Source organism: Artemia sp. Qi Xiang Cuo, chromosome 7 (assembly GCF_049724085.1).
Source record: "Artemia sp. Qi Xiang Cuo chromosome 7, ASM4972408v1, whole genome shotgun sequence".
NCBI lineage: Eukaryota > Metazoa > Arthropoda > Branchiopoda > Anostraca > Artemiidae > Artemia > Artemia sp. Qi Xiang Cuo.
In genome coordinates, this window is record NC_142800.1 from 8,429,249 (window position 1) to 8,441,347 (window position 12,099).

General features: G+C 33.9%; 1 protein-coding gene across 2 annotated transcripts in view; it reads left to right on the forward strand.

Moving 5' to 3' along the window:
* Positions 1 to 12,099, forward strand: part of LOC148949912 (cartilage oligomeric matrix protein-like) — a 334,413-nt gene that overhangs the window by 177,058 nt on the left and 145,256 nt on the right. For both annotated transcript variants that reach the window (XM_089091996.1, XM_089091995.1), the window contains exon 8: positions 10,774 to 10,949. In XM_089091996.1, coding sequence (XP_088948122.1) covers positions 10,774 to 10,949 — 176 coding nt within the window. The remainder of the gene's footprint in view (positions 1 to 10,773; positions 10,950 to 12,099) is intronic.

Sequence of the window (12,099 nt, forward strand, 5' to 3'; positions counted from 1 at the left end):
TTTGCAAAAAGTAGTCAAGTAAAGTTGTGGGTGAAAAAAACGAGTACTTTAAGTTGTAAAATTGGTTTAGGAGGGATATTACGTAAAGAACTTGTTCTGAAAAAATATAAAAAAAAGCCTTTGAAAAATATTGCTTGGTGTTGGGGTATTCAAAGTTTTGTGTGAAAAGGAGGAGTACATCAACTTGTAAAATGGGTTTAAGAGGAACATTACTTAAAGAACATGTTCTGAAAAAATTTAATAAATCCTTTTGAAAATTGTTGCTTGGTGTTGGGTGTGCAAAAAGCTGCATGGTAAAGTTGTGGGTGAAAAAGGATGAGTACTTCAACTAGTAAGATTGGTTTAGTAGGGATATTAAGAAAGGACTTTTTTCTAAAAAGATATAAAAAGCCTATTGAAAAGTATTGCTTGGTGTTGGGGTATGCAAAAGTCGTAAAGTAAAGTGGTGGGTGAAAAGGATTAGTACTTCAAGTTGTAAATTTTGTTTTAATAGGGATGTTACGTAAAGAACTTGTTCTGAAAAAAATATAAAAAAGCCTTTTGAAAGTATTGGTTGGTGTTGAGGTATTCAAAAAGCCAAAAAGTATAGTTGTGGGTGAAAAGGATGAGTACTTAAAGTTGTAAAATGAGTTTAGGAGGGACATTAAGAAAAGAAATTGTTCTGAAAAATATAATAAAGCCTTTGAAAAGTATTGCTTGGTGTTGGGGTGTTCAAAAAGCTATAAAGTTAAGTTGTGGTTGAAAAGGATGAGTACTTCAACTTGTAAAATTGGTTTAGGAGGGATTTAAGAAAAGAACTTGTTCTGAAATAATATAATAAAGCCTTTTGAAAAGTATTGCTTGGTGGGGTATTCAAAAAGCCATAAAGTAAAGTTGTGGGTGAAAAGGGTGAGTACTTCAAGTTGTAAAATTGGTTTAGGAGGGACATTACGTAAAGAATTTGTTCTGAAAAAATATAAAAAAGCCTTTTGAAAAGTATTGCTTGGTGTTGGGGTGTTCAAAAATCTGTAAGGTAAAGCTGTAGGTGAAAAGGATGAGCAATTTAAGTTGTGTAATTGGTATAGGAGGGACATTACGTAAAGAACTTGTTCTGAAAAAATATAAAAAAAGCCTTTGAAAAGTATTGCTTGGTGTTGGGGTATTCAAAAAACCATGAAGTAAAGTTGTGTTTGAAAAGGATGAGTACTTCAAGTTGTAAAATGGGTTTAAGAGGGATATTAAGAAAAGAATTTGTTCTGAAAAAATATAATAAAGCCTTTTGAAAAGTATTGCTTGGTGTTGGGGTATTCAAAATGCTGTAAAGTAAAGTTGTGGGTGAAAAAGGATGAGTACTTCAACTTGTAAAATAGGTTTAGGAGGGATATTAAGAAAAGAATTTGTTCTGAAAAGATATAATAAAGTCTTTTGAAAAGTATTGCTTGGTGTTGGTTTGTTCAAAAGGCTTTAAAGTAAAGTTGTGGGTGAAAAGGATGAGTACTTCAAGTTGTAAAATAGGTTTAGGAGGGTATTAAGAAAAGAACTTGTTCTGAAAAGATATAATAAAGCTTTTGAAAAATATTGCTTGGTGTTGGGGTGTTCAAATAGCTGTAAAGTAAAGTTGTGGTTGAAAAGGATGAGTACTTCAGCTTGTAAAATTGGTTTTGGAGGGACAATAAGATAAGAACTTGTTCTGAAATAATATAATAAAGCCTTTTAAAAATTATTTCTTGGTGGGGTATTCAAAAAGCCATAAAGTAAAGTTTTGTGTGAAAACAATTTGTACTTCAACTTGTAAAATTGGTTTAGGAGGGACATTAAGTAAAGAACTTGTTCTGAAAAATATAAAAAAGCCTTTTGAAAAGTACTGCTTGGTGTTGGGGTGTTCAAAAAGCTGTAAGGTAAAGTTGTAGGTGGAAAAGGATGAGTACTTCAACTTTTAAAATTGGTTTAGGTGGGACATTAAGAAAAGAACTTGTTCTGAAAAGCTATAATAAAGTCTATTGAAAAGTATTGCTTGTTGTTGGGGTGTTCAAAAAGCTTTAAAGTAAATTTGTGGGTGAAAAGGATGGATACTTCAAGTTATAAAATAAGTTTAGGAGGGACATTACGTAAAGAAATTGTTCTGAAAACACATAATAAAGCCTTTTGAAAAGTATTGCTTGATGTTGGGGTATGCAAAAAAGTCGTAAAATATTGTTTGGAGTGAAAAAGATGAGTACTTCAACTTATAAAATAAGTTTAGGAAGGACATTACGTAAAGAACTTGTTCTGAAAAGATATATTCGGGGGAGCCAAAAAGTTGGGTGGTAATCTCTAAAAAGCCGATTAATTTGTTTTCACCCAAATAACCCCCTAAATATAATTTCTGTGTGTTCCTTTGTTTCGGCATTCCTGCGCTGTCACATTTGAAATTCCCAAGAAACCATTTGCCTCATAAAATATATTCAATCTGTCTTCATCTCGTTTGAATTTCCAAAAATATATCTAAGGTGCTCCTAGTTACATTATTATGGCTTCGATAGAATATTAATATTTATCTCTCAGACCTAAAGAATTTTAAATTACATATCGCATATACACTGCAAACTAAATGCTTCATCTCTTCCCCTAAGTAATGCCATATGCATTCCCCTCTGTATCTTAACCGTCAAACAGAACAAAACCATGAAAAACATCAATAGTGAGAAAAACCATGAAAAAACATCCACAGTGAGAAAAACCATAAAAAAATTCATAAACTATGTAAGCCTCGGATGTAATGACCCATCCCTACTCACCGCAGATGATTTCTGGCTCTTCATTCTTGGTGCGAACAAACAGCTCCTCCCACATACTCTTTCATTAACACGTACAAACATCTCCTCTCATTTGATCTGCCATCAGTGGTCCAATTACCCTGGAACACGTATTTTGGCAGAAACTTTGTCAAAATACCTTTGAAACCAACTCGAGACTTCGAAACCTACTTGTAATTCCTAAAAACATGCTATAATAACATTACACCACTAATTACCGATTTTTATATATGTATTTGAATAAACTAATTTAAAATTAGTTTCTTTGAAATTTAGTGTTCCAACATTGAAGCCAAATTTCGCGTTCAAGGGAAATCTGACTTGTCTACCCGTGAAAAGATTTAATGTCGCGTATGTTTTTACGTTCTCCAGAGCACACGCACCTCGGTCCGCGTTTTTATAATGGGTGAGATAGGGGACAATCATAATGTCAAATATTTATAAACTGTGGGAGAAGTACTGCGTCTGAAAACGGAAAGTTAAAGGAAGGATTGGATTAAATTCCTTTGTTAACCTATTTTCGTATACTATATGAAAACTATATGACTCTTTAGGAATTCTTGCGTCACTGCGGAGCACTATTGCGTCTGAAAACAGAAAGTTGAAGGAAGGATTGGATTATATCGTTTTGTGAACCTTTTTTTATATCATTTATATGAATCTTTAGGAATGCGTGCGTTACTTAGGAACGCTACTGCGTCTGAAAACGGAAAGATTTTGGAAGGATTGGATTAAATTGCTTTGTTAACTGTTTTTTTTGTACTTTTTTTTAAGTTGAAGGAAGAATTGGATTAAACAGTTTTTTAAGTTGAAGCAAGAATTGGATTAAAATGCTTTGTTAACCTTTTTTTGTTTCATTTACATGACTCTTTAGGAATGCGTGGGTCACTCTAGAGCACTACAGCGTCTGAAAACTGAAAGTCAAAGGAAGGATTGGATTAAATTGCTTTCTTAACTTTTTTTTTGTATGAACTATATGAGTCCTTAGGAATGCGTGCGTCACTGTGGAGCAATACTGCTTCTGAAAACGGAAAGTTAAAGGAAGGATTGGATTAAATCGCTTTGTTAACATTTTTTTTTTTATCAACTATATGACTCCTTAGGAATGCGTGCGTCACTCTGGAGCACTACAGCGTCTGAAAACGGAAAGTTAAAGGAAGGATTGGATTAACTCGCTTTGTTAACTGTTTTTTTTTTTGTATGAACTATATGAGTCCTTAGGAATGCATGCGTCACTGTGGAGCAATATTGCTTCTGAAAACAGAAAGTTAAAGGAAGGATTGCATTAAATCGCTTTGTTAACAGTTTTTTTTTTGTATCAACTATATGACTGTATAGGAATGCGTGTGTCACTGTGGAGCAATACTGCTTCTGAAAACGGAAAGTTAAAGGAAGGATTGGATTAAATCGCTATGTTAGCTGTTTTTTGTTGTATCAACTATATGACTCTATAGGAATCCATGCGTCACTATGGAGCGCTAATGTGTCTGAAAACGGAAAGTTAAAGGAAGGATTGGATTAAATTCCTTTATTAACCTTTTTTTCGTATCAACTATATGACTCTTTAGGAATGCTTGCGTCAAGGTGGAGCACAAAACGTCTGAAAACGGAGAGTTAAAGGAAGGATTGGATTAAATTACTTTGTTAACTTTTTTTTCGTATCAACTATGTAACTTTTTAGAAATGCGTTCGTCACTTTGGAGCACTACTGCGTCTGAAAATAGAAAGTTAAAGGAAGGATTGGATTAAACTCATTTGCTAACCTTTTTTTCGTATCAACTATTTGACTCTTTAGAAATACGTAAGTCACTGTGGAGCACTACTGCGTCTGACAACAGAAAGTTGAAGGAAGGATTGTATTAAATCGCCTTGTTAACAGTTTTTTTTTGTATCAATTATATGACTCTATATAAATCCGTGCGTCAGTGTGGAGTGCTAATGTGTCTAAAAACGAAAAGTTAAAGAAAGGATTGAATTAACTCACTTTATTAACCGTTTTTTTGTGTGTCAACTATATGACTCCTTAGGAATGCGTGCGTCACGGTGGAGCACTACTACGTCTGAAAACGGAGAGTTAAAGGAAGGAATGGATTAAATTGCTTTGTTAACCTTTTTTCGTATCAACTATATGACTCTTTAGGAATGCTTGCGTCACGGTGGAAGACTACTACGTCTGAAAACGGAAAGTTAAAGGAAGGATTGGATTAAATTTATTTGCTAACCTTTTTTTCGTATCAACTGTATGACTCTTTAGGAATACGCAAGTCACTGTGGAGCACTACTGCGTCTAAAAACAGAAGGATAAAGGAAGGATTCGATTAACTTGCTTTGTTAACCGTTATTTTTTGTATGAACTATATGGGTCCTTCGGAATGCGTGCGTCATTGTGGAGCGCTAATGTGTCTGAAACACGGAAAGTTAAAGGAAGGATTGGACTAAATTCCTTTGTAAACCTTTTTTTCGTATCAACTATATGACTCTTTAGGAATGCGTGCGTCACTTTGGAGAACTACTGCGTCTGAAAACAGAAAGTTGAAGGAAGGATTGGATTAACTCGCTTTGTCAACTGTTTTTTTTTGTATCAACTATATGACTCTTTAGGAATGCGTGCGTCACTGTGGAGCGCTAATGTGTCTGAAACACGAAAAGTTAAAGGAAGGATTGGATTAAATTCCTTTGTTAGCCTTTTTTTCGTGTCAACTAAATGACTCTTTAGGAATGCGGGCGTCTCTTTGGAGAACTACTGCCTCTGAAAACGGAAAGTTAAAGGAAGGATTGGATTAAATCGCTTTGTTAACTGTTTTTTTTTTATCAACTATATGACTCTATAGGAATCCATGCGTCACTGTGGAGCGCTAATGTGTATGAAAACGGAAAGTTAAAGGAAGGATTGGATTAAATTCCTTTGTTAACCTTTTTTTTCGTACCAGCTATATGACTCTTTAGGAATGCGTGCGTCACTTTGGAGAACTACTGCGTCTGAAAACAGAAAGTTAAAGGAAGGATTGGATTAAATCGCTTTGTTAACTATTTTTTTATTTTGTATTAACTATATGACTCTATAGGAATCCATGCGTCACTGTGGAGTGCTAATGTGTATGAAAACGGAAAGTTAAAGGAAGGATTGGATTAAATTCCTTTGTTAACCATTTTTTTTGTACCAACTATATGACGCTTTAGGAATGCGTGCGTCACTTTGGAGCACTACTGCGTCTGAAAATAGAAAGTTAAAGGAAGGATTGGATTAAACTCATTTGCTAATCTTTTTTTCGTATCAACTATTTGACTGTTTAGAAATACGTAAGTCACTGTGGAGCACTACTGCGTCTGAAAACAGAAAGTTGAAGGAAGGATTGTATTAAATCGCCTTGTTAACAGTTTTTTTTTTTTGTATCAATTATATGACTGTATATAAATCCGTGCGTCAGTGTGGAGTGCTAATGTGTCTAAAAACGGAAAGTTAAAGGAAGGATTGAATTAACTCGCTTTATTAACCGTTTTTTTGTGTGTCAACTATATGACTCCTTAGGAATGCGTGCGTCACGGTGGAGCACTACTACGTCTGAAAACGGAGAGTTAAAGGAAGGAATGGATTAAATTGCTTTGTTAACCTTTTTTTCGTATCAACTATATGACTCTTTAGGAATGCTTGCGTCACGTTGGAGCACTACTACGTCTGAAAACGGAAAGTTAAAGGAAGGATTGGATTAAATTTATTTGCTAACCTTTTTTTCGTATCAACTGTATGACTCTTTAGGAATACGTAAGTCACTGTGGAGCACTACTGCGTCTGAAAACAGAACCATAAAGGAAGGATTCGATTAACTTGCTTTGTTAACCGTTATTTTTTGTATGAACTATATGGGTCCTTCGGAATGCGTGCGTCACTGTGGAGTGCTAACGTGTCTGAAACACGGAAAGTTAAAGGAAGGATTAGACTAAATTCCTTTGTAAACCATTTTTTCGTATCAACTATATGACTCTTTAGGAATGCGTGCGTCACTTTGGAGAACTACTGCGTCTGAAAACAGAAAGTTGAAGGAAGGATTGGATTAACTCGCTTTGTCAACTGTTTTTTTTTTGTATCAACTCTATGACTCTTTAGGAATGCGTGCGTCACTGTGGAGCGCTAATGTGTCTGAAACACGAAAAGTTAAAGGAAGGATTGAATTAAATTCCTTTGTTAACCTTTTTTTCGTGTCAACTAAATGACTCTTTAGGAATGCGGGCGTCTCTCTGGAGAACTACTGCCTCTGAAAACGGAAAGTTAAAGGAAGGATTGGATTTAATTTATTTGCTAACTTTTTTTTCGTATCAACTATATGACTCTTTAGAAATACGTAAGTCTCTGTGGAGCACTACTGCGTCCGAAAACAGAAAGTTGAAGCAAGAATTGGATTAAATCGCCTTGTTAACAGTTTTTTTTTATCAACTATATGACTGTATAGGAACGCGTGCGTCACTGTGGAGCAATACTGCTTCTGAAAACGGAAAGTTAAAGGAAGGATTGGATTAAATCGCTTTGTTAACTGTTTTTTTTTTTTGTATCAACTATATGACTCTATAGGAATCCATGCGTCACTGTGAAGCGCTAATGTGTCTGAAAACGGAAAGTTAAAGGAAGGATTGGATTAAATTCCTTTGTTAACCTTTTTTTTTCGTACCAACTACATGACTCTTTAGGAATGCGTGCATCACTTTGGAGAACTACTGCGTCTGAAAACAGAAAGTTAAAGGAAGGATTGGATTAAATCGCTTTGTTAACTGTTTTTTTTTTATTAACTATATGACTCTATAGAAATCCATGCGTCACTGTGGAGCACTAATGTGTATGAAAACGGAAAGTTAAAGGAAGGATTGGATTAAATTCCTTTGTTAACCTTTTTTTTCGTACCAACTATATGATTCTTTAGGAATGCGTGCGTCACTTTGGAGAACTACTGCGTCTGAAAACAGAAAGTTTGAAGGAAGGATTGGATTAACTCTCTTTGTCAACTGTTTTTTTTTTGTATCAACTTTATGACTCTTTAGGAATGCTTGCGTTACTGCGGAACATTACTGCGTCTGAAAACGGAAAGTTAAAGGAAGGGTTAGATTAAATCGCTTTGTTAATTGTTGTTTTTTTTTGAATCGACTATATGACTCCTTAGAAATGTGTGGGTCACTCTTGAGCACTACAGCGTCTGAAAACGGAAATTTAAAGGAAGGATTGGATTAACTCACTTTGTTAACTGTTTTTTTTGTATGAACTATATGAGTCCTTAGGAATGCGTGCGTCACTGTGGAGCAATACTGCTTCTGAAAACGGAAAGTTAAAGGAAGGATTGCATTAAATCGCTTTGTTAACAGTTTTTTTTTTGTATCAACTATATGACTCTATAGGAATGCGTGCGTCACTGTGGAGCAATACTGCTTCTGAAAACGGAAAGTTAAAGAAAGGATTGCATTAAATCGCTTTGTTAACAGTTTTTTTTTGTATCAACTTTATGACTCTATAGGAATCTATGCGTCACTGTGGAGCGCTAATGTGTCTGAAAACGGAAAGTTAAAGGAAGGGTTGGATTAAATTCCTTTGTTAACCTTTTTTTTGTATCAACTATATGACTCTTTAGGAATGCTTGCGTCACGGTGGAGAACTACTACGCCTGAAAACGGAGAGTTAAAGGAAGGATTGGATTAAATTACTTTGTTAACTTTTTTTTTCGTATCAACTATGTAACTTTTTAGAAATGTGTTCGTCACTTTGGAGCACTACTGCGTCTGAAAACAGAAAGTTAAAGGAAGGATTGGATTAAACTCATTTGCTAACCTTTTTTTCGTATCAACTATATGACTCTTTAGAAATACGTAAGTCACTGTGGAGCACTACTGCGTCTGAAAAAACAAAGTTGAAGGAAGGATAAATAATTTCTTAGACCACACTGCTTTTCCATTAAAAACAAAAAAATTTTAAACAAGAAAAACGGGTTTTAATTTTCTATAAAGCAGTGAAATACAATAATAGATACGTCTGTAGGACTTTTACAAAGCTTCAGGGAAATTATAGAAATAAAAAAGATAATATATGGGGGTACGAGTATCAATAAAGATGAAGGGGAATCTAGGATCAATTCAATTTATAATAGTTTAATTAAAATGCAGGCAAGATATTCAACCAGTACTGATTTTAATAATATTTCTGAAACGAAAGATGATCTTGCGAACAAAGTTCAGAATGGGTTAAATGAAGAGAAAAGTAAACGAACTGCAGCTTGCAACCAAACGAATCCATTCAATTTATAATTCATAAAATGGTTGATGAACTTGTGAAATTTAATTAGGGGTTATGGGCCGGCGGGTTAGTTGACCTTTTATTGTTTTGATCTAAGTATAAATATTTCTTCATTTTTGATAGATTTCCATTTATATACTGGGAGGAGGCGAGTTGAATCATTATAGACATTCAGTGCATTGAAGTGTTTATTTAATATATTTCCATTTATATACTGGGAGGAGGCGAGTTGAATCATTATAGACATTCAGTGCATAGAAGTGTTTATTTAATATGTGAGTTTTGTTTTTTCTTATTTATTTATATCTTTTGTTTTTTTCTTTCTCTTTATGTTTTTAGTATGTTTTATTGTGATGTAAGTTAAGTTTTTTTATTTTATTTATTTATTTTATTTTTTTCCGTTGAGAAAGGCTCCCGGATGTGGAGCCGAAATATTCGGAGCTTTTGTGCATAATTAATTGTTTTGTATTTCACTGCTTTATAGAAAATTAAAACCCGTTTTTCTTGTTTAAATTTTTTTTTGTTTTTGAAGGAAGGATTGGATTAAATCGCCTTGATAACAGATTTAATTTATTTGCTAACCTTTTTTTTGTATCAATTATATGACTCTATATAAATCCGTGCGTCAGTGTGGAGTGCTAATGTGTCTAAAAACGGAAAGTTAAAGGAAGGATTGAATTAACTCGCTTTATTAACCGTTTTTTTTTGTGTCATTTATACGACTCTTTAGGAATGCGTGCGTCACGGTGGAGCACTACTAAGTCTGAAAACGGAGAGTTAAAGGAAGGAATGGATGAAATTGCTTTGTTAACTTCTTTTTCGTATCAACTATATGACTCTTTAGGAATGCTTGCGTCACGGTGGAGCACTACTACGTCTGAAAACGGAAAGTTAAAGGAAGGATTGGATTAAATCACTTTGTTAACTTTTTTTTTTTTTGCATCAGCTATATGACTCTTTAGGAATGCTTACGTCACTTTGGAACACTACTGCGTCTGAAAACGGAAAATTAAAGTAAGGATTGGATTAAATCGCTTTGTTAACTGTTTTTTTTTTTTGCATCAGCTATATGACTCTTTAGGAATGCTTACGTCACTGTGGAACGCTTATGCGTCTGAAAACGGAGAATTAAAGGAAGGATTGGATTAAATCGCTTTGTTAACCTTTTTTTTGTAGTAACTACGTGACTCTTTAGGAACGCCTGAATCATTGTGGAGCACTACTGCGTCTGAAAAACGAAAACTTTGATTTAAAGTCTTTCCCATAATTTTAAGTTAATTATATTTAAAGTAATTATCAAAACTCCTTTGTCAGCGCTTCGTATACTATTAACTTGAGTTGCTCCTTACTTAGAAGTCGTTACTATAACCCGTTTAATAAGAAAGCTTTAATATTGGTGGTAAGGATAACAGGGCCATTTCCAAGATTTATAAGTTTAACATTTAAAAGTGTTTATTTTGCTTATGTAGGAATAGAACAATATTTTAAGTTGATTTACTGATATTGGTTAGTTAGTCGAAAATGTCAACACATTTTTGTCAGATTACAGAACAGCTTTAAGTTACTTTTGAAAGGCTACGTGAAAACGTCGAGTAGACTGATTTCTGTTCTACATTACAAACTATAGAAAATTGTTTTAATTTTCGTTTTAAATTTACTTTTTTCTTTACCACTGATCAATTTAAAAAAAAATACCTGCAAAAGATTTATCAACACATTTTCTTACAGAGATGGTGTCGAAGATATAATCGACAATTGTCTGAACCTTGCCAATGCCGATCAAAAAGATTCCGACAATGACGGTATAGGAGATGATTGTGATACTGATGCTGATAATGATGGAGTACCAAATGAAATTGATAACTGCCCAATCTTCTATAATCCAGGTCAAAATGATGAAGATGGTAAGTTTCTTAGTAATATTTAATATGTAATTTTCAATATTTTCCATAATTGATTTAAAAAAAAAATTCCACAAAAAAGGTTTTCAAAAAGAAAAATAAAGAACTCCATTAACTAAATATGTGCAGAGATAAAATCAGATAATCTACCAATCGTAGACCTATCACAAATCACCATCAATGAATAAATGAAACCCAAAACGAACAGAAATTACCAAATATTATCGAGTCGAACTCAAAACATGCAGAAATTAACACGTTTATTTCGGTTTAGTTCAATATCAAATAAAAAAACAAGTTTTTTCAACTGAAAGTAAGGAGCAACATTAAAACTTAAAACGAACAGAAATTACTGCGTATATGAGGGAGTTGCTCCTCCTCAACACCTCTCTCTTTACAGTAAAGTTTCTTGTACTTTATAAAAGCTTCTTATAATTTTAATTAAACGAACAGTGTTTCGTGTGTCGTTCTTAAAGAAATAAGACAGGATTCAAACTTTATTGTAAAGATCAAGGTGTTGAGGAGGATCAATCCCTCTCATATACGAAATAATTTCTGTTCGTTTTAAGTTTTAATGTTGCTCCTTATTTTAAATTGAAAAAAATTGTATTTTTTATTTCTGATCGTTTTTAAAGTAATACCAGCGAATCTGGCTACACCTACACGGAAAAATCCCTCCTCCTCACGGATTTATTCTCTAGACAATTCAATTCTGGTCAAAATTTCACCTGGACATTTACCCTTAACATATCTACTCGTATAATTGAGTCGGCAATGAAAAAGGAGGACATAAGAAGAATGTCGTATAGGAATTCTGGCAAATTTCCCTAGAGTAAAACTTACCCTGAAAAGTTTACTCCCTGAAAACTTCTCTCACCATGGAAAATCATCCCCGTGGAAAATCGCTCTAGCAAAAAAATGACCTTCCAAAAAATTTTTGCATATCTCCTAATAACATATACTATACATAAACCATAGGCAGAATTTGTTACTTAAAGACCTGTCCCCACAGGCTGTTAGGGGTCATGATACCTCCAAAGGTATAGTTATTTAGCCTTTCAATTATGCTGAACAAAATGACTATCTCAAAGTTTAGATCGGACCATTTTGAGAATAAAATGGGCGTTGGGGGGCCTAGTTGCTCTCCAATTTT